This window comes from Lissotriton vulgaris, chromosome 9, assembly GCF_964263255.1.
Source record: "Lissotriton vulgaris chromosome 9, aLisVul1.2, whole genome shotgun sequence".
Lineage (NCBI taxonomy): Eukaryota > Metazoa > Chordata > Amphibia > Caudata > Salamandridae > Lissotriton > Lissotriton vulgaris.
Genome location: NC_141697.1, coordinates 1,050,687,262 through 1,050,711,211, shown reverse-complemented (window position 1 = coordinate 1,050,711,211; position 23,950 = coordinate 1,050,687,262). Strand labels below are relative to the sequence as shown.

The following is a 23,950-nucleotide window of genomic DNA, read 5'->3' as shown; positions in this document are numbered from 1 at the left end:
AGCAACCTCAACAGCAAGAAAACCGCATGGTTCACCAACGATCTCAAAGACTCCAAGAAATCCTGCTGTGACCTCGAGAAAACCTGGCGCCACAACCAGTAAGATCGTCGACATACACGACAGCTTCGGCGCTCGGAACACAATGACAACGCACCCTGGGCGGATACCTAATCTGTTTGTACCTTCCGCGGAGACCGAGCAACCTTGGCCGATGCCCGGTGGAGCTGTCCTATGCAGCTATAGAAGTGTCTGGCCCCTTGGCCGTCACCTACCCAGCCGGTCATCTGACATTGTTTTCCTCTTCTCCCCGTTTGTGTCTCCTTCACTCCCCCTCCCTCTGTGATTCTTTGATTCAAACGGTTGTAATTATGTTACCTGTAACTTGCTGATCCTCATGTAAAGCGCTCTGATACCTCCGGGTCTAGCCAGCGCTATATAAAACTTTGCAAATAAAGACGTACCCCACCACCGAACCTACACCTCCCACCACCACCATGTGCGCCTGTACTCAGGTCCGCACGGAAGATGCCACCCACACGATGAACACCATCCACTCGGGCTCCCCAGCCGATCCCTGCCCACACCACATCTTCAACAAAGCAGACTCCATCATCGCACCCATACTTCAGGACATCATCAACAACTCCTTCATATCCACCACCTTCCCAGAGAGCTGGAAGCACGCAGAGATCAGCGCCCTCCTGAAGAAACCCACCGCAGACCCCTCAGACCTCAAGAACTTCCGCCCCATCTCGCTCCTCCCCTTCCCTGCAAAAGTCATTTAGAAAACCGTCAACAAACAGCTGACAGCCTTCCTGGAGACGAACGGCTCCCTCGACCCATCGCAGTCCGGATTCCGAGCGAACCACAGCACCGAGACCGCCCTCATCGCGGCCACCGACGACATCCGGACCCTACTGGATAACGGAAAAAAAGCTGCCCTCATCCTGCTCGACCTTTCGGGTGCGTTCGACACGGTCCTCCACCGCACCCTGAAAACCCGCCTCCGCCACGCCGGGATCCAAGGAAAGGCCCTGGAATGGATCACCTCCTTCCTCTCCGACAGAACCCAAAGAGCCCGTCTCCCGCCCTTCCTTGCAGAAGCCACCAAGATCATCTGTGGCTTACCTCAAGGCTCCTCGCTCAGCCCCACCCTCTTCAACGTCCACATGAGCCCCCTCGCAGCCATCGCACGCAAGCACAACCTCAACATCATCTCCTACGCCGACGATACCCAACTGATCCTCTCCCTCACCAATGACCCCACCTCCGCCAGAGCCAGCTTCCAGGACGGAATGAAAGACATCGCAGACTGGATGAAGCTCAGCTGCCTGAAACTGACTCAGACAAGACGGAAGTCCTCATCCTCTGCCCATCCATCTCCGCCTGGGACGACTCCTGGTGGCCCCCTGCTCTGAGCCCCCCACCCAAGCCCACGGATCACGCACGCAACCTGGGCTTCATCCTGGACTCCTCCCTCACGATGGTCAGGCAAGTTAACGCCGTTATCTCCTCCTGCTTCAACACACTCCGCGTGCTCCGTAAGATCTTCCGCTGGATCCCCACTGGAACCAGGAAAACAGTCACCCAGGCCCTCGTCACCAGCCGTCTGGACTACGGGAACGCCCTCTACGCTGGGACCACCGCCAAACTACAGAAAAGACTCCAGCGCATCCAGAACGCCTCAGCAGGACTCGTCTTGGACATCCCCGACACAGCCACATCTCCGCCCACCTGAGGGACCTGCACTGGCTCCCCGTCAGCAAAAGATCACGTTCAGACTCCTCACCCACGCACACAAGGCTCTCCACGACTTGGGCCCCGAATACCTCAACAACCGCCTCACGTTCTACACGCCAACCCGCCAGCTCCTCTCCTCCAGCCTCGCCCTCGCCACCGTCCCACGGATCCGCAGAACCACCACCTGAGGAAGATCCTTCACCTACCTGGCGGCCAAGACCTGGAACACCCTCTCCACCCACCTACGACTCACCCTGGACCATCTCTCCTTCAGGAAGCAACTCAAGACCTGGCTTTTCGAGCAGTAGCAGCCCCCCCCGCCCCAGCGCCTTTAGACTCTAGCGGGTGAGTAGCGCGCTTTACAAATACTCTTGATTTTGTGCTCTGGAGCAGAGGGATATGCATTCAGGCTTGAACCAGTTCCAGAACAGTGCTGAAACCTCCTCAGATGGATTTCTCATGGACTGAAGAGGTGACACTCCTCGGTGTCAGGAAAACTCTTCCGATCCAGGGCTTCTGTCACTGAGGGCCAATCTCCCAGAGTTAGGAGGGATTTAACCTGAAAGTCTGCAGAGGATAGATGTGGGCCGGCTTTGGAAAAGAGTCTGCCTAGCCTGCTGAGAGAGGGGAGAGGAGTGTCTGCCCAAAGGAGTAGTACATCTACAGTGTCCTGAAAGAGGAAACTGCCCAGAAAAGCAGACTGGCTGGAGGAGCCATTAGAGGTGATAGTGTAGGTCTCCCTGCATTCTCACATTTGAGACTGACGGATTTGCAAAATATTCCATGCATGACTACTGCCTATGGTCACATCTGACCAGGGGTACGTTGCAGGGCCTGACGTGAATGCTGGAGTGGAGCTCTTTTTAGCTCTTCTGTGAAGGTCTCATGCTTCCTAGAGTATTTTGCTGTACCCCCCAGAATTGTAATGCATGCTAGCTCTAAGTATTTACATTTTCCATGCATATTGGGAGGTGAGAATGCCACGTCAAGTTCCCATCAAGAGAACTATCTGGGAATTAGTCCAATTTAGTGAGTCCAGCCACATCAATATAAAGCTGTAGAATTTGCATTATGCGGGTGCCAGTTATTTGCAGGTTCCACAAAATTCGTAGCACATCATCCGCATATAGCCTGATCAACTCATTGAAAACCGTCTACTAGTGCATCTATCGTGTTCCACTGTGCTAGTGGTTTGTTTACAAATGCATATAAAAGTAGGGTAAAAGGCAGCCCTGCCTGGTGCCCTTTATGATTGGGATGAGATTTGAGAGCCCTCCATTGACCCACACTAGTGCCAATGATGACGAATATAAAATGTGAAGGTAAGCCAGAAACCTTAGGATGAAGTTAATCAAGGACTTACTGTTAGACCTGACATCCTTGGCGTGGTTTTCCCCCATCTTTTTGCCTCTGACTCATGTATTTTTGATGCTGTGCTGGATTTAGTTTTTGCTGGTTTAGATGCTTTGGACCCTCTGCCACTGCTGATCAGTGTCAGAGGGTAAGTGCTCCCTCTGTAAATTGTCATATTGATTGGGTATACCTGATTGGCATATTTGTATCACCATGAAGTCCCTAGTAATGTGCACTGTGTGTGCCAGGGCTGGTGATGACAGATGCTACTAGTGGGCCTGCAGCGCAGATTGCGCCACCCACATGAGTAGCCCTAAAATGATGTCTCAGGCCTGCCAGCGCAGGGCCTGTATGCAGTCAGTGGACTGCCATGTCCGCCTGGCCAGTGTCCCCACTGGCTGGGCCTAACCCTTCCCTGTCTGTGCACACCAGTCACCCCTATGGAAGGCTCAAGGTACCCCCCTGGGCAGGGTGCAGTGCATGGATAAGGTAGAGCATGTACTAGTGCAGGTAACATGCTCTGGTAGTGAGCAGCAGCCATTTTGTGTGCTCACTGCTGTAAGGCTATCTTGCTCCATAGAGTAACATGGGGGAGGCTGGTCCCATTGGATCCCAGCCTATCTTCCCATAGGAACAAGATGGGACATAAGTGAAAGATATCCCTGAACTCAGAATTTAATAACACATCTTTTAGTAAAGGTTGTTTTTAAATTCTGTGTTTGAGAATGGTACTTTTAGAAAGTGGCTGTTCTCTTGTCTAAACCTTTCTGTGTGCCTGGGACTGTTTGTGGATTGACTGTCTGGGTTGAGGATGACAGGGTCTGCAGAGCCCCCAGGGGGTTATCTGAGCCAGCCCCGTGGATGAAAGGCAGCATCTGCTGCCAGGGAAGTGGGAGGAGATAGCATCTGATAGTGAATGGCTGTGCCTGCCTAACCTCAAAGCTGGCTCCACCTGCTGCTGGGCGACTGTCACCTCTGTCCCTGGGACTGGGAGGAAGAAGGAAACCAGAAACACCCCAGACCCCCAGAACTGGTTTGGACCGGGCTCAGGGCCCCCTTTGCACAAAGACTTCAAAAGACTTCAAAGGACTTCAAAGCCTTTTTGGGGTATAAGAGAAGGACCCCTGACTACAGAAAATCAGATTCTACAATCAAGAGGAACCTCTGCCAGAAGAAGGACTGCTGAAGGAGCTGATGGAAGATTGCCTTGCTGTGTGCTTTAAGGGCTGACCTATCCTGCTATCCAACTGAAGGAGAAGAGAAGAAAGGGACTTTGCTGTGAGCTGTGACCCTGCCTGCTTGAAACTGCTAAGACTTTGCTGTGTGCTGTGTCTGCAACCTGAATCTCCAAGGGCCTGAGAAGAGCTTGCTCCCTGTCTGCAACCCAAGAACATAAAGGTTGCCCAAGGGCCACAAGATTCTGCTGCGCCCCCTGAAGCTGCTGTGCAGTGCAAAGATCGTGAGACACTGTGTGTAGCGCACTGGCTGCTCTCTAATCCGAGTGAGGGTGCCGCGCTGAACCAGCCTACCGTGTGGCCGAGGTCGCCGTGTACATCGACACGTGTGGGGCGAAGATCTGAACTGTGGGTCTCCTCAGCGCAAGGAGCGCTGAAAAACAATTGCTGGCCGTGTCACTGTCGCAGCCCGGGGTCAGTAACCCCCGTGAAAAGTGTCCCGAATCTTCCCGGTGGCTGCGTGCTAAAGAGCGAGCCCGCCGCGCTCTGATTGGGCGAGAGGGCCGAGCCCCCTCACCAGAGCCGCAACGGGATTGGCTGAGCCTGCGGAGCGTCATCGGCGAGGCCGCGATGCCATTGGTTGGCGGCCTCGCGCTCAGAGGGGCTCGACTAGAGGGCCGCGACAGGATTGGCTGCCTCAACTGAAGCTGCCGAGGAGCCGGGAGAATTCGCCGAGATCACCGCCGGGCCCGGGGAAGACGGACCTGACCTCGCCGAGGGATCTGACCGAGTGCTCCAGCCCCCGGCCTGCCGTCTCTGCTCTCCGCTGCTCTCTGAAGGACCAAGAGCGGGCGGAGAGCGTCCTGAGACCGGCCGGGCTGGAGCGCTACTGAGCATTCACCCGCGAGGTGCGCCTGGGGGCCCAACGTCACCGCAAGCACGGGGAAGGAAGTCCCCCCCGAACCCCCCCCCCCCCCCCAAGCATCCGGGTGAGACGCGCTTGAAGCGCTGAGAGTCCCTGACGCTAGGGGCTGAATTCTCTGGCATATTTAAAGCTGGCATTGTTTTCCTTGCTCATTTTTTAGAGCGTTTTAATCATAACTCATTGGCATATCTGTTTGCCGATTGAAGAGACTAGAGACATTTGTTTACATGAGAACTTCCTGAAAGCAAGTAACACCAATTAAGATTAACTGCATCATTTCTATACTAAAGTGATTATCGTGCAACTGCCTTATTTACATTGCTGCAACCAGATAAAGTTATATATATATTTATAAAATATACCTACCTGTGTGGTCTCAGTTTGTGGTGGATTGGGGATTATTGTTGTGTTAAGTGCAAATATTATACACATTGCCTTGGGGATTAGCCTGCCTGCTCGCGCCAAGCTACCTAGAGGAGAGCGGAGGTTATCTACTGTGTGTATTCCTTCACCCTGACTAGAAGCAAGGGTCCCTACTTGGTCTAAGGTACTTACCTCTGCCAACTAGAGACCCCCAGATCTAACATTTACAATAAAGACCTCCAACTTATAGAGTTGAAGGTCTTTGCAAAATCTAATAATAAAAGTGTGTGAAAGACCTGTGGCTGGCGCCTCCTTGCTGTTATCTATGTGGAGTGGTGTGGCTCACTGGTTAGAGGCGGCAGACCCGGAAGCAGAGGACTGCCCGGGACCTGGGTTCAATTCCCAACGCGGCAGGGTCGTGAACCAGGGTCAGCGGTAATTCTCGCCTCGGTACCTACTCTAACCAGGGATCACACTCGGCAACTCTGGGCATTAGCTTGCCTCATCTCCACAACGGCCCCCCACAAACGCCGGGGATGCCTGGTTTCACCTTGTAGATACCCAGGAGGGAACATCTCACAGGGAAAGCCAGGACGGGTTCCCCAGCGGTCTATAGCGCCAGGACGCCTCCGGGAAGCAGTGCGCTTTACAAGACACTTACATTTACATTTATTATCAAATGCAACCTCCATAGGCTGTGTTTAGAACTCATCCGGGCATGAAACCATTTGGATCCCGGTGTACGACTGTCAAATGATCTTAACTAACCTATTAGCAAGTACCTTAGCCAAGACTCTAGTCAGTACATTTATAAGAGAGATCGGTTGTAAGAATAGCAGGGTTTGGGTGGCTGACCGTGATTGTTGGCCGGGGCTAGTTAAGTGGCACTTCGCTTGGGCCTGTTGCTTCCTCAAATAAAGAGTGTAGATGGGAGCCACCTGATCAGAACTTTTTGAAAAACTCCACTGTGAAGCCGTTCTGGCTGATGTTTTCCCCAAATGTAAATAGTGATTGCGTCTCCAGTCCAAGTGTTATGGACTCATTTAAGTTGTTTTGATGTGTCCGTAGCAAGGATCTACTTGGGAAATCATGGCTAGGAGGGCGTGCCATTTCCTCTTTGGAGGAAGCTCAATGTGTCAAAGGGCTTGGTAGTAGGTAACAAATGTATCTATATCTTTGGCATCTGTACAGTTGTTGCCTTTTATACATGGGATTACCCTAGGGGGTTTCTCCTGCATGGCCAACCAGTAAAGCAGTCTTCCAGGTTTATCCCCAGAAGAGTATACTCTGCTTTGGCTAGACATCAATATACGTCATGCTTTGTCCTTGGACACATCTCTGAATCGGGCCATAGAGAGTTCAAGCTGCTGAATTTAGAGGTTGGTGTAAGTCCCTCAATTGAAGTTTGAGTGAATGTTTAAGCGTCCCGTACCGTAATAGGTGAGGAAACAGTCCATATTAATCTGAAAGTATTCCTCAATATCAACATCACTTGTACAACATTTGTAATCCATTAAGCTCCTTCTGGTTCTACAGCTCTTTTTCTGCAGAGCGTTAATAATTTAGAGGAACGGTATGAAATTGCTTTTGGTTAAATTGGCCATTTTAGTGACTATATCGATGTTCAGGGATGATAGAAATATGTAATCTAATCAAGAAAGTAAATTATGTTATAGGGAGCAGAATTTGTCCAGTCGTTTTTCTAGATGTCTGCCCTCCAGACATCAAGAAGACCCATAGATTCTACTCATCTATGCTGCCTGGGGGATGTGTACATTGTCAAGAGTTTAAGATGTCTAACTTCTAGCCCCGTGTCCATGACTGCATCAATGTCTCCACCTAATACTAGTTTACACGGGGGAAGATTTAAAAGTATGTCAGTTAGGGGCTGTATTGTAGTATCAAATAGAGAAGGGGTTGCATAGACATTCAAAAGTGCCCACTGATGACCATCCACATGTCCCATTATCAGGCCATATCTGGGTGAGGGGTCTGCAATTATCCTATCTGCTGTCACAGCAATATTGCCACCCCTTTTCAACAAGATGGAAAGCCTGCAATGTAGACCTTGTCAAATCCATAGTGTCCCATAAGTTCACAATTTGTACTAAATGAATTGGTCTCCCGAAGGAGAAGATCTGGTCCATGACGCATAAATTGGAGAACTGCACCTCTCTTTATCTCTCACCTCCCTTTATCTCACACCTCCCTTTATCTTTCAATTGAGCCCATTAACATTGCATAACATAACCTTACATGTACTGAGGTTCAGTCTCAAATCTTGTCTAGCCTGCAGGCATTTCATTTAAAATATAATGGGTTGATCTTACCTGCCTTGCCTTGTAAAAAACATTCAACTGCAACAGCATTTCCCATCTCCTTGCCCATACACTTCCACCCAAAAGCAGCTATTCCCCATACTCATTGAACTTAAAGGAGAAAAACATACACATATCAAAGTGAAAAACAACAATGTGAAAGTATGGCTGCTTCCAGTGACCCGTGATGTAGGATGGCTTAGGGTTATAATGAGGGGGTCCTAGAGGCTAGGTCATCCCCTTTGGTCCGAAGAGAGGTACTGGGTAGTAATGTGTTAATTGTGCGCAATGCATCGCATAGAGACGACCCTATCCCTCCCCGCCCCCCCGTCTGAGTCACAGGAGGTAGGCTCCTCTTGGGGCTAGAGGCACCTGACAGGTCTAGGTCAAATCCAACTTCAAATCGCGTGAGTTTGACCTTCTCATAGGTCCTCGGTTGTGTCTTCGTCAAAATCAGACTGGGGGGGTGGGGGTCAACTGCCACTGCCACCTACCCTGATAATCAGTTCCACAGGCATGGTGTCACACTTCCACGGTGGGCCCCTTTTCTTCCACTCATTCGCAGTCTATTGGTGGGCAGTGGAGATATCAATGATCCTACCCCAGAAAATGGGGTTTGCGTAACATTCTGTTGCTTCTCCAAAAAATCCCAAACGCTATGAGCGTTATCAAAGAAATGAGCTTTGCTGTCATGAATGACCGACCTTGAGAGGAGTTGGGAGCTTAGCTTCTATAAAAGACTGGTGGTGCTGCTGAACTTTAATTGTGTAGTCCGGAAATACCATAGTGGGGCTCTACCCTAAGGATGGCACCCGTTTTGCTGTAGCTCTTTGTAGGGTGACATCCCAGTTTCGAATTTGCTGATTGAATGTTCGAGGTGGTGCCCCTGGCAGTGGCTTAGCCACCAGTGAGTGATGAGCTGTCTCCACTACACAAGATTGACACAGGTCTTTTTTCGATATCTAGGACATTTACCCATGTGGTCAAAAGTTGAGTTGGATTCGCCCATTCTGTTACGTTTTGGTAATCCAACAATGCAGATGGTATTGTTTCTGGATCAGCCTTCTGCATCTTCGCTGAAATATTCCAAATCTCTCGTAGTTTTATGGGACTGAAAAAGATGTTGCTGAAGGGTAATTATAGTGCCCTCTGCTTCCAAGATTCTCTTTTCTATCTCGATCACTTTGGTTACAACATTAGGGAGATCTTGGCCAGTGCATCTCAAACCCCAATAGCAGCCAGTGTTTAATGTGGAGGATATCAGAAGCCAATAGAGCCTCCCGAACTGACAATAATCAGAGGGGTAGAAGCAGCTCAAGGCACCCATGCTGCGCATTCGTGTCTTGGAGGTCTAATATGTGCCCCCATCAGATATGTTACACCAGGTCTTGCTCCACTCATTGGAGTAGCCGAGTGAGGTACGTTTTCATTGAGAATGGGGCAGTCTTACGTAGGCTGCATATGCAGTGAAGAGACTTTTGAAGTCCTGTCTTGTAACTTGCAAACAATTCTGCCCTTTTAATGTTGGAAAAATACACTTTCTCTTCTGTATGTTAAAACATTTCTGTGTGGAGAGCTTTTAGACTATTAGCAAACTATATATTAAATATTGTGTTACTTTAGTTTAAATGGTGTTTACATAGTGTCTTTTGTTTGACTTATTCCGCACTCGCAAGTAAGAAACCGATCATTATAATGTATATCCAGCTTTTAAAGCCGGGCTTTAGTGCTTCTATATTTAGCAGAGCCAGTAACATCTCTGCACTGTGAACAATGTAGATTTATTTGACTTGCAGCCACCAGAATGGAATATTACCCAAATGAAGCATGCCATTTATCACAATAACAGTCAGGTGTGGACATCTCCTTCCATGATCTTGTTCATTCTAGTGCTGAGCCTTTTCTTCTTTGCTCCAATCCATTCCTTCACCTGCTAGCAAGCATTTCATAAAATTATTCACATTTTGACTATCCCGCGCTTAAAGTCCGAGGAGCTGCTTTACATCATTATCATAATTGCTGGGTGTAATGATGTAAAATGCAAAAAATTAGATTGGGTAGAATTTATGTATGTACTAGCTTATCCGTCATGCGTTGTGTGGTGTTTCCCACATAAGTAATAATAAAAAGAGAATTAAATTAAGTGAGGTACTGTTTATTAAACCTCAGCCACGAACAGCCGCAGCCCAACTGCCAGGAATCTCCAACTGGACATTCCTAGCAAGAGATCGTTACACACACATAATTCCACATTCATGGAGAACATAGGCATAACAAGGAAAGAATACAAAGCTTACCATTACACATCTCCCTTCTTAACAATAACAAAATAAAAGATGCAACAAAATAGGAGAAAAGGGAGAACAACACAATGTAACTTGAAAATAATAGAAAACAAGAAAGGGGTTCATACATAATCTTTCATGTAAGCAGGAGCCTTGCGTATTCTTTGGCTCTGTACGAACTCCAGGGGAATATCTGGAACAAAGTGGAGGAACATTGACAGCACCAAATGAATGATTATCAGCATCAAAATCACAAAGTTCACCACTTTTGGATCTCACCACAACAACACGACTTTTGTTCCAAATCCTCCCATCATTTGTTTTTATAGCGTTCTTAAAAACTTTTATTACAGATCTGACACTGGTGTATTTAGACCTAGATTTTCGTCCAACAGGTGCTTTTATTTTGACCAAATCACCTATTTTGACTTCTTGGAACTGAACACATTTCTTATCATCAAAATACTTTTTTCTACTGGCTTGCTTCTCCAACTCCCTCTCTCTCCATGCACCAATGTGGTTATCCACAAACCCTTTATTCAATTTCATCCAACCAGGACACCACATAGTATTGGGAATTCTGCCTTTAAATAATTCAAAGGGAGACTTACCAGTGGTGGAGTGAGGAGAACACCGATTGAGAGCAACTTTCCAATTTAAACCATTAGCTCTTGCAAGCTGAATACATTCTTTTAACTTTTGATTCACTCTCTCAACAGCACCATTGGTTTCAGGATGATACAAAGAAGATCTATTGTGAACAACACCACGTTTATTCAAATAGTCCCCAAAAGCTCCAGAACAAAACTGGGGACCATTGTCCGACAATATACTATTAGGATAACTTTCTCTTTTAAAAATTTCTTCCAAAAACTTAATAACAGAATCTGAAGTTATGTCACTAACTGCACACGCCTCAATCCAACGAGAATACAAATCAATTACTACAATCAAGTAAGGAGTGTCAGACACACCAGAAACGGGGCCCAGGATATCAACAGCAATCTCATCCCACGGATGATTAGGTAAACTCCTACAAACCATAGGCATTTGTTTAGTCTTAAGAATTTTATCGCTTGCACAACATTCAACACATTCTCTAACCATTCTTTCTATCTCCAAATCCATACCAGGCCACCAAATTTGTGTACGTAACATTTCCTTAGTTTTCACGATACCCAAGTGACCACAATGTGCATGCAATAACAATTTTTTCCTCAACACTGAAGGAGGAATAAGTCTCACCCAACGTGTCCACATACCATCAGTTATAGATAATTCTTCAGAAACAAGAGACCAAGGTTTTTCTAAACGTTTTTTTTCTCTCAACATACCCATCACCTTAACTAACACCTCATCCTTTTCCAGTTCATTTTTCCACTCATTCTCCTCAACAACACCTTCGTAACTTCACAGACATTGATAACATCATCGTCTTCTTCAAATATATCCTCAACAATCATATTATCTCTTTTCACTAATCTAGAGAAACAATCTGCCGATTTGTTGGAAACACCAGGTATGTACTGTACTTCAAAATCAAATTCCTCTAAAGAAATAATCCATGTCCTAATTCTAGACGAGATAGAATCTAAACGTTTCTTGCAAAAAACCTCTCTTAAAGGCTTGTGATCAGACATGACAAAGATCTTAGTGCCCCAAATTAAATTTTTAAATGTCCTCAGGGCCCAGAAAATAGCCAAAGACTTTCTCTATGGCAGAGTAATTTAACTCTGGCCCTCTAAGACATCTTGATGCACAAGCAATGAAAGAATCATTACCCTGTTTATTTTGAACCAAAACCGCACCAAGACCTTTATCACTGGCATCAGTAAACAAATATGTTGGAAAACCTGGAACAAATGTATGAAGACATGGAGCTTTCTTCAATTCATCCTTGATTTCTTCAAATTCCTTCTTACATTCACTTGACCATTCAAAAACCACACTCTTCGCAGTAAGCCTTCTCATATTCTTAGTCTTATCTGCAAAATGTATGATGAATTTCCCATCAAATTCCACCATACCAAGAAACAAAACCAACTCCTCCTTATTTATTGGCTCTGCCATATTATCAATGGATTCAACTAATTCATTTTTTGGGAAAACACCTTCACTCTTAATACAATGCCCAAGATAATTCACTTCTTCCAAACCAAACTTACACTTCTCTTTCTTAAGTGACAAACCAGCTTTACTCAACCTCTCTAATACTTCACATACACGCTCATTATGCTCAAACATATCAGCTCCATAAATTAACAAATCGTCTTGATAACACTTTACACCACAAAGAGAGAATGCGTGCCATAATACGTTGAAAAACCGAAGCAGCTGAAATTAGCTTAAAGGGCATCCTTTTAAATTTAAATGTGCCCATTGGAGTAATAAATGCCGTCAAATCCTGACAAGACACATCTAACTCTACCTGGTGGTAGGCAGAAGCTAAATCTAAGGTGGTAAAATACCTCCCTCCCTCCAAAGTTCCCACAATTTCATCGATATTTGGCAAAGGGAACCTGTCAACGACATCCTCCTTATTCAAAGCACGTAAATCAATGCATAAGCGAATTTCACCAGTAGGTTTCTTGGCTATTACAATGGGGGCAAACCATTCTGTGGCCTCTACAGGCTCAATGATCTGATTCTCAATAAGTTTATCAAATGTAATTTTTCCCTTATTTTTTTTTTAACGTAAATGTTTTTTTTTTAGCACTTCTTCTCCTAGAATATAACGAGTAATATTATTTTTTTAAATTTAGAGAGAATTTTTTTTTTTAAATGATGTCTCTATTGGTCTTGGAGCTCTTTATTGTCCACTCACAATGCGTGCAACTAAATTCTTCTATTGACCTGTATTTTTACAATGAGAATAGTGAAAGACAGCCTCATAGTGTCACTGCGCCGATCTTATGTCATTACAGACGAAAGAACAGGCTATTATTACACAGAGAACGTTTACTTTGACTTTTTTCTTTTTAACTCGTGTCAAAACATGTACGTCACAATGGTTGTACGCAGCTGCAAGCGTTGCGCGTAACTTTTACTACTATTGACTTTTTTGATGCCAGCGTAGTGCGTCACTGACCAGGCGTTACTCCTCTGTTTCTGGTGAAACGCACACGCGAACAAGGATGACGTCACTGGCACGCAAAGCGATTTGGACAAATTCTCCCGACTTTCCAAAACAAACTCCTGCAAAGCCCCTTTACGGCCTCCCACCACACTCCTCACCGTGTTATTTTCTTTTATAAGTCGACTTAAAGGGCATCCGCCGCTGGGAAGACTACGCTTCCGTCATTATAAATCAGCCGATGGAGGAGTGGAGGGACGAGTAGGCTTCGTGTTGAGGTAGGGTTCACTCCCGATCGTCGCCAAATTAATGTGGTGTTTCCCACATAAGTAATAGTAAAAAGAGAATGAAATTAAGTGAGGTACTGTTTATTAAACCTCAGCCACGAACAGCCCCAGCCCAACTGCCAGGAATCTCCAACTGGACATTCCCAGCAAGAGAACGTTACACACATAATTCCACATTCTGTGGAGAACATAGGCATAACAAGGAAAGAATACAAAGCTTACCATTACACATTGCTGCGATCTCAGAAGAAAGGAAATTTAAGGAAACTTGTTATGATAACATTCAATTTACATGGTGTCATTTTTATTGAAACTTATTAATTTTAATATGGAAAACATTTTAAAGTGTTGTTTTAATTCTGTTTATTTATTCGAGTGCTTGTGGATACACTGTATTTTTTGTTTTTCCGTCTGGTGCGTACACAAATAAATCAGAAGGTTTTTTGACGCGTGAGCTGTCCACATACAGTTGTCCATTCGAGAAGCACGTATTCTCCAAATCTAGTCCACACACTTGCAGGTATTAACCTTGTGCTTTGTTGATGGTCATTGCAAAAGCGCATCGCACCGGAAACTGTAAACGTTCAGTATTGGAAAGATTATGAGGGCCCTGGGGGGCCGTGGGGCCGATATTTAACACATTTTTTTTTTGCCAGAAACCTTCGCGGGAGTGTACTCAACAACACATTTTTTTATTTTTTATTTTTTAATTAATCTTTAATTAATTCATTTTTTGGCCGGAAACCTTCGGTGAGTGTACTCAACAACTTCCCAAAGTTTCATGCCGATCGGATGAATGGTGTAGTAATGCATATAAAGGACAAACAGACAGACATGCATTCGTTTTTATATATATATAGATAGATGAAGGAAGTAAGTGCCTAAGAGTGACACTAAATTTTAGCCCCATTTTCTAAGCCAATTCTATCATGTTTCAGCTGTAAATTTCTGATAATTGGAGCGGTGCCATTTTATACCCCATTTACAGGAAGGGGTTAGGGATGAACTCAGAACTTACATGCTGTTTTCGGTTTTGAATACAGTAGCCAAATGGTATGCTTGGCATCCTGCTGACTGAACTGGAGGCCTTGGTGGAAGGACAGAACCTATTTCCATTTACAAGTCTGGGTTTTGGTGCAGCAATTTCACCTAGACAACACATTGGTAGCAGGTTTTATTATGCTCTCGTTTTATCTGCTATAACAAGGAATTTAGCTGAGTCAGTAGAAACGTCTGGAGCCTAAATCCAGCATAGGGTATTCCATAACCCGTTTCATCGGCCATAATGGCCCTGAATTCAGACACTTGGGTCTGGATTAATCTAGGAATGAATTTACAATTTTTCAAGTATTTGCAAACCAATAGGGCTTAAAAAGGAGGTCATTCTTGCACCCCTTCTAATTAACATGTATGTTGGCGACATGGGTCAGTTTCTAATGAAAGTGCATTTGTTCCCTACTGAGAATTGCCAAGTCATTGTGCAATATGCTGACAATATGGTCTTGTTGAATAGTTTTTTTTTTCCAAAGGTCAATACAGTAGGCCCCTGAGGGAAAGATAATCGATCCTATTGCCTTGTTGTCAAAGCATGTATCGTTCAATTTGATAGGCATATATAGGTTGATCGATGTTGTAGATGGTATTTAAAGTAGCAGTACATTCCTATGGCCCTTAGTGATTGCTATTTGATGGTCTGGTTTGCAGATTAAGGAGATTGTACATCCCTTGTGCCCCTAAATCCCTTTACTATAATTTACCAAGCAAATCTATTCATGCAGTAGTTCAGGTTGCTCAAAGTAAATCTGTGGCCACATTAACATATAGCTGGGAGGCAGAAACCAGATTAGCAGCTTAAATGCAAGGCTTGGCCCAGCGCAACTGGTTTTTAGAACTATTTGATTTGCCCCTGCCACATGTTCAGACCCATGTTATTTGGTAGTTGTGCATCCTAATTAAAATAAAGAGCTCATATTGAAGGAAAGTGGACCTACGAGATCAGACCTATTAGGACTATGGACTAGCTATTTTAAAACAGTTCTCAATCAATTTGGATTCGGGTTCTCTTGGGATGGTGAGTTTCCACTAAACACTTGTAAGTAATGGGATTCTAATGAGCAGTATGCATCTTAAAAACTCCTTCCTGGATTATGAAGGTCTTTATTTTATTTAAAAAAATATAATGAGTACAACTTTTCCTTTTATAAGTTTCAGTGAAAGGCTAACCGCACACCTACCTTTTAAATCATAGTATATTGCACACATTTATTAAAATAGCTTTTTTTTAAATCCCTTTAGCGGGCATTAGGGTATCCTGGGATCTTACAAAAATATGCAGGGGCAAGAAGGTATGCAGGCTTTGTGGTCTTGTTGAGGAATCACTATTCCACTTTCTGTTTATTTTTGTTGCATTGTTGAATGAAAAAGCAAATATTTAAATACATTTTAGCTTGATAGAATATGCAGATCAGTAAAGAGGCTGCTCTGGTATCCCTCAGGGCTAAAGACTTGCAGCTAACACCCTTACTTGTAAAGTATTTGTGTATAGCAATTGCATACCTATTCAAAACGTTCTCATTTTCTGCTATGAATTTGCAAGGCTGGGTCTGCTGTCTATGCTTTCTGTTGTCAGGGCTAACACCCTCGTGTCACAATACTAAATGTTATTTTGTTTTTGATAATATTGTATTCATTTTATTATTTATTATAAAAACCTTGACTCGAACTGCATTAAAGAAGCTGTTAAAGCCGAACAAGTCACTTAAAAAAAAAATGTTGTGCACAATGCTGCCGTTCAATCCCTTTTTGAAAGCAAAGATGGCATCCATTTTAATGCAAGATCTTAATTACCAGAGTTCTTTAACCAAATCCGATGTCTAGGATGGTAGACTTATTCGAAAGGAGCTGTTAGAACGAACTTTTCCAATGCTTAGACACCCCCGCCGTCATTGTCATACATGCGATTGTCTGACAATGCAATAGGATCGGTTCAGTAGATTTCAAATGCCAAAAGGCATCATGGACATGTTTAAGGAGGTAAGCGATTTCTGTAAGAGTCTACAATAACTCTGTTGTGATCCCTTGGAGGATCTCTGCCAGGTAAGGGTGATCATTTATTATTTTGCTTATTAAGTGGTATAGAATGTTGTTGGTTTTAGCTTACACCAGAGTTCTGTAAACAAGCCAGACTTAATGTCTGTGGTATGTGAAGGTTGGACTGTAGTCTGTGAGTATGGCTGCAGTTCATGATTCTCGCCGTTATTTCTAGTTAATTATTGGGCAAGTTTTATGTTTTTTGGAACTTCCTAAAGCATATGTAACTTTAAACGTAACTATTATGTCTACTGAGAACCTGTGAAGTTTTTTCTGAGCTGGCTTTATGTGGCTGTTCATCCTAGGGTTCAAACACAGCCTTGTTGTGAAGCCTTTGCAACCTGATACTGATCTTCTCTGAGAGACTGGTGTACACTGTTGTGCAGTAGTCTCATTTTCCCAACATCAAGGCTCTTGTCAATTGCACCAGGTCTTCCAATGAGAATTAAAATTGACTGGAGAAGGGAAAGCAGTACAGTGATGCACTTAAGGCACAAAGGAGGGCAGTACATGAAACATTACACACAAGTTCTTTAATTTCACTGTTGTGGCTGATGGTGTTCTTATGTTGGCTGTCATTTAAATGGGGAGGAATAAACTACATCCCCATTGTGTGAAATCAACCTAATCATTGTCTCAGGCTTGGCTCTTTTCAGTTAAACAAAGCTCTTGTTCATCTGGTAAAACACATGGTCCAGTCAGGATGGTATGTTTGCCTTGTCTGGTCTTCTAGTCTGAAATGGATTTGACATTATCAGCGTACAATTGAAGGTTTACTTGATCATGCTGGAGGAGCTGGGCCAAAGGGCACACATAGATGTTGAAGTGGAGACTGAGTGGAGGAGACCCTGCACAACTCTGCCACCTATCATAAGACCTGATGATTCAACTGTTCAGTCTGAACTTGTTCAGAGCTGTTGCATTGACATTGAGGTTCAATCTTAACTCTGTTCAACAAGATCATATTGTCCGCATATTACAGGATGCCTAACTGGTACTTGACAGTTCTCCGTGGGAACAAATGCACTTTCATTAGAAACTGACCCATGTCTTCAGCATACATGTTGAACAGAAGGGGTGCAAGAACTCACCCCTGTTAAAGCCCCATTTGTTTGCATCTTCTTGGATAATTGTAAATGAATTCCCAGATTAATCCAGACCCAGGTTTCTGAATTCAGGGCCATTATATTATGTCTGACGAAACAGGTTGTGGAATACCCCATGCTAGGTTTAGGCTACAGAAGTTTTTACCGACTCAGTTGAATCGATTCCAGTGCAGATCCAGAAATTCCCGACTACTCTTCAAGCCTTCCCAGTGTGATGGTGTGGTCCATGGTCTCCTAGAATGCTGAACAGCAGAAGATTGTGAGGTGTAAGTTCTTGTTTTTATACAGGATCAGTAAAGGATCCTTCCAAACCTTTCCTTGGTGGCGTACCCCCCACCCCTTTTAATGCGCCTGAACTTCGATTGTCATCATACAGTATCTGGTTGAGTTCCATGTACTGTTGAAGCCGTTTTAGATAATCCCTTTTCAGTGATAATGTTGAGAGACGTAATTATATATATATGACGTTTTAGTCAGTTTATGGTTTCTTATGTAGTGATGTGATAATAGAATGTTTCAAGATAGCTTAATCAGTTCCAAAGTGAGTGGGCAGTTCTCTAGATGGTACAGCCCACCATAACCATTGGAAGATCTGTTTTATGATCGGAGCTTTAAAGGGGTCCAGTGGCAGGTTACATTATTTAATTATTTTGACCAGTCTGGACAGCTGCTTTGAACACTGGTTGCAAACTAGTAAAATTGGATTGAAGTGGATATGAGGGAATGGGAAGAAAGGGATGGGGAAAATAAATTACATTGATTGAGTTGGGGATTTTGAAGATTTTAGACACAAAAAAGAAAAACAATGTCCTTGCACTCTCAACATAGACCCATATAAGGGACCATGTATGGGTTGGTCAGCTCCAGGTAAATATTGAAGATCTAGTTTTGTTAGGTGTCTTTTTAAAGTGCTTGGAATGGTAATACTTGTTGGCTCTTAATTCCTTTGTGTTACCTTGTCCAATGTCTCTTATATTGTTTTTTGTCATTGCCCTTTGTCAATTTGTGCCAATTGCATTCTAAATTGCTGCTAGATTGACTTCAGTTTGGCTAGTTCCCCATTGAAAAAGGGTTGTAAATTCGCCTATACTAGGCTTTCTAGTTCTTTTTTTGCCTTCTGGTTGTTGCTTAATTTTATATAAATATTTTTTAAGAGTGGGTTAATGGCACTGCGAATAGCCCAATAAGTTGAGCGTAGATGGATGACGAACGCAGTGCATTTGTCTGTAACGGGTATTGAGTCTTCAAATTATGATGTCTGGAAAAAAGGGGGCTAAGTAGAATGAGATTATGCACCGGTTGTAAGTTACCACCCTAGGCACTAGTTTTCCCCAAAATCGTATGACGTGAAGATTTCTCCAGGGCTGGCGTACTGGCATATACAGATAGCAGCCGTCCATGGTGAACAATTTTGGCTACCATAAAGAGGTTGGGGAGTGCACCTAGGACTGCAGATACATTGGTCACCTCCCAAAGGAATTCAAAGTGTTATGCTATGGAAACAGAAAAATGTCTATCTTCACAGCACATTGGAAATAAACCCCCTGAGAAACGAGTACCATGGATAAAGAGGATCCGGATGCACTCATTCTCACAAGAGGTTTGATTAAGGGGAAACAACAGCTGCAAGTAATGGGTGGAAAAAGTCCTGGCCAACATAGTTTGATTGACATTACGAAGAGAGACTCCAAAGGCAGATGAAGACCAACTTGAGAAGCCAAAGAAAGATAATGGTGCCCTATGAAGGTTTGCACCTTGATGCTGCTCAGGAAAAGAGAACCAGGAAAAGTAAGCTGCAAGCACAGAATTTAGGGTTGTCTTAGATGGGATGTTTTTGTGAAATGCCCTTATCTACACTGCCCCCATCCATTAGAAGAATGCTATTTTTCACAGTTGATGGTAGAATAGAAGTTTTTAGCAGTTAGGACAGGAAATAAATAGCGTTTCTAGGTTAGCATACCTTAGGTGTACCCCTCACGCCTTTATCCCCACATTTCCTCCAGGTTCAGAACTATAATGCAGTCATTGTATTAGTGTGTCAGATATAATAGCTGATCAATGGAGATGTTTTATGTGACAAAAATGTTTGTCCCAAACATTTTTTCATTGACATGTATATCCTTTCTTGGGATTTGCATCTGTTAGTCCCTAACACATTGCTCAGTAGAAACATAAATCCAGTAATAGCCCTGTTGACCCTACACAATCAGCTTAATTTTCAGTTACATGTATTTATTTCAGAGCCGTACACAACCGGTTGCTTTATGTATGGCTTTATGGCTGGTCCACCTATTGAATGGGTGCTACTGGTCTTTCCTTGGCCAGTATGTGCACGTTTCTTCCCTGCATATCCCCATATTTATAATTATATTCTTAGATAGACTTTATTAAAAAGATTGTAGCCATATATTCATGTTGCACTTTTGTTACTGTTTAGATCAAATTATTTTTGCCTTTTGCCCATAGGCTTGGGTCTATCTTTCACAATTGAAAATGGGAGTATTTTGTTATGTAAACCCCTGTTTTCATGTTATGAAAAATGTAATTGTGCAGCAAGTCCTGTTTGCAGAATTTCATATTTAGCAAACAGCATACATGATCTTAGAGGCTTACCCTTTCTTAGTAAAATCACAATATTTTAAAGTCATTAAAATAAAATTAGTCATGATTACAATTAGTTTACCATTGGTTTCAACATAGCTGCCATCTCATACTTTTGTTTGGTATAATTCTGTATGTTTCTTTCTATTCTCTGCCCATAATTGTGCCATTTTTATATGTAGCGGATGTAAGGTTGAAGAAAATTAATACATAATTTTGCATATTTCCTTGAAATTTTTCCTTTACAGTTGATTCGAAGAAGATTGATCATGATGCTAAAATCCCTCAAGAAACATTAGATGGTTTGAAGAACCTTGGGCTCTTTGGCATGCAGGTTCCAGAGGAGTATGGTAAGCTGGAAAATAACAAGACAATAAAGTGAAGCTTTCATGTAGTGCATCTGCCATCCAAGTGCTACACCAGCTCATTGACAACAGACATAATTTGTTGTTTAGAATATTAATGTTTACATTATTAACTTGGGTTGCACTCCATTCTTATCATTATTCCAATTAGATTTTACTTGCATAACTTTACCTTTTGACAGTTTACACACAAATTGGTATGAACCAAAAATACTGTTTTGTTATATATTGCACAGTGGTGGTCTTTACAGTGCAGTTATAGTTAGGTAAACTTTCCATAGGAAGAGGGTTTTTTGTTATGTAAATACATTTGGTGCCATTTGATGAATCTTCACACAACTATCCCAAAAAGATAGTTAATCCATTTTGCTCCTTACTGGAAAATGTTGGGGCGATCTGTCAAGGGTGGGGGGCTGATAAAAAGGGATGTCTCAAAACTTAATTTCACCGTTTATTTTCAGTAGAGAAAATTAGACCATTATACAGAAAAGGCGGCTGAACAAAACTGCGCCAAATTTGGCAGGAAGCTTGATCTTTAGCCAGAAAAAAATTGCTTTTTGTGATTTAGAGTAAACTTGATCAGTAGTTTTGGAGAGATTAAGATTGAAAAAATAGAAATATATTGACAGCTGGTTCCACAGGGGTCCTTCGGAAGTCGAGCAGGAATAGGAATTAAAAAAATAGAGGCTCTTTCTCCCATCAGTCATGTAGCTCCCATGGGACCGAGATCGGACCCTTTGGAGCGAACTCCCTGATTAGCGGGCTGCAACAATAGAAGAAATGTTGCAGCCACCATTACAATACACGGGGAGTTGGTACCAGTGTCCTGAAAATGTTTAAAAAATACAAGGGGGCAGGTTAGGGTTTCCTTGGCCCTTGACTAGGGGTTTTTCGAGGAATTCTCCAGCCAACAATGGGGAAAAAAGAAGAAGAATTTGAGGTTTGCCGCAGTCCCACAGGACTCCAAAAAGACCGGGAAAAAGAATAAAAAATATAAAAAAAATGGTAGGTTTCCGTTGGAGGTTGACTGCCCATGGGGGTGGGGGATGGTGAGAGTATTGAAATAAAATCTTAAATTACGTGGAAAAAAAACTAGAAATTGACTGATGAACCAAAGGTTAAAGTGATGTTATAGTTGAAAATGGTAACAGTGCCTTACTTTACATTAAAAAAAAATATCGGAAATTCACTGAAACAAACAAATGTTACAGTATAGTTAGGTGGAAATGTCAGTTAAAAACTCAAGTCAAGTCAAGAGATTTATATAGCGCGCTACATACCCAGAGGGTCTCAAGGCGCTTGAAGAAGGGTGGGGAATTACTTGTCGAATATCCACGTTTTAAGTTGCTTTCTGAATGCTAGGTGGTTCTGAGTAAGGCGAAGGTGAGTGGGAAGTGAGTTCCAGGTTTTAGCTGCCAAATAGGAGAAGGATCTACCTCCCATGGTGGTTTTGTTGATGCGAGGTATAGTGGCAAGGGCTTGGTTGGAGGATCGTAGCTGGCGGGAGGGGGTGTAGAAGGACAGTCGTGTGTTGAGGCATTCGGGTCCAAGTTCGTAAAGTGCTTTGTGTGCGTGGGTCAGTAGGCGGAAGGTAATCCTCTTATTGACGGGGAGCCAGTGGAGGTTTTTCAGGTGACCAGAGATGTGTTCTTTACGCGGGATGTCTAATATGAGCCTGGCTGAAGCGTTCTGGATGCGTTGGAGTTTTTTCTTGAGTTTAGCGGTGGTACCGGCGTATAGGGTGTTTCCGTAGTCCAGGCGGCTCGTGACCAGTGCGTGGGTGACCATTTTTCTAGTTTCGGTGGGGATCCAGCGAAATGTTTTTTTGAGCATGCGAAGAATGTTGAAGCAAGATGATGAAACGGCGTTGACTTGTCTGTTCATCGAGAGTGAGGAATCCAGGATGACGCCCAGGTTCCGTGCGTGGTCCGTCGGGATGGGTGCTTTTCCAAGGGCCTCTGGCCACCAAGAGTCATCCCAGGCGGAGGGGGAGGTGCCTAGGATGAGGACTTCTGTTTTGTCTGAGTTCAGTTTCAGACGGCTGTGCTTCATTCATTCGGCTACTTCTTTCATTCCTTCATGTAGGTTGGTTTTGGCAGTGTTAGGGTCTCTGGTGAGTGATAGGATCAGTTGAGTGTCATCGGCGTAGGAGATGATGTTGTGTTGGCGTGCGATGACCGCGAGGGGGCTCATGTATACGTTGAAGAGGGTGGGGCTGAGTGAAGATCCTTGTGGTACGCCGCAGATGACTTCAGTGGCCTCTGACTTGAATGGTGGAAGGCGGACTCTCTGGGTTCTTCCGGTGAGGAACGAGGTGATCCATTCCAGTGCTTTTCCTTGGATTCCGACGTTTCTGAGGCGCTGTAAAAGGGTGCTATGACAGACTGTGTCGAAGGCTGCGGAGAGGTCGAGGAGGATGAGGGCGACTGTGTCTCCATTGTCCAGTAGAGTTCGAATGTCGTCTGTTGCTGCGATGAGGGCGGTTTCAGTGCTGTGTTTGGCTCGGAAGCCGGACTGTGAGGAGTCGAGGGATTTGTTGGTTTCGAGGAAGGCGGCGAGCTGGTTGTTGACCGCTTTCTCGATGACTTTGGCCGGGAATGGAAGGAGCGAGATAGGGCGGTAGTTTTTGAGTTCGGTGGGGTCAGCTGTGGGTTTCTTCAGAAGGGCGCTGAGTTCGGCATGTTTCCAACTTTCCGGGAAGGTTGCGGAGTTGAGGGAGCAGTTGATAACGTCTCGGAGGTGCGGTGCTATAATGGAGTCTGCTTTGTTAAAGATGTGGTGAGGGCATGGGTCTGTGGGGGAACCTGAGTGGATAGAGTTCATCAGACGGATGGTGTCCTCAGCGGAGATTGGGTTCTAGTCATTGAGGATGTTCAAGGGGGGTGGGGGTCCTGCAGAGGGTTGGGTGGGTTGGTCTTCGGGTCGGTTGTCGAAGCTGTTGTGGATGTCTGCAATTTTGTTGTGGAAGAATGAGGCTAGGGAGTCGCAGAGGGCTTGAGAGGGGGTGATGTCGTTGGAGTTGGCTGAGGGGTTGGTAAATTCCTTGACGATGTTGAATAATTCCTTGCTGTTGTGGGCGTTGCTATCTAGTCGGTCCTTGAAAGCGGCTTTCTTGGCATTCCGGATCAGTTGGTGGTGTATGCGGGTGGCGTTTTTGAAGGCGTCCTTGGTGCTGGTGTTTGGGTCTTTTTTCCAGGCCTTCTCAAGGGAGCGGCAGAGTTTCTTGGATTTCTTAAGATCATCGTTGAACCAGGAGGCCTTCTTGCTGC

The 23,950-nt window shown here is 44.3% G+C and overlaps 1 protein-coding gene across 1 annotated transcript in view; it reads left to right on the top strand.

Annotated features, from left to right (window-relative positions):
- The window catches only part of ACAD9 (acyl-CoA dehydrogenase family member 9), a 330,356-nt gene that overhangs the window by 75,527 nt on the left and 230,879 nt on the right, over window positions 1-23,950 (top strand). The window contains exon 3 of the mRNA XM_086938986.1: window positions 20,565-20,666. Within this exon, the coding sequence (XP_086795112.1) occupies window positions 20,565-20,666 (102 nt within the window). The remainder of the gene's footprint in view (window positions 1-20,564; window positions 20,667-23,950) is intronic.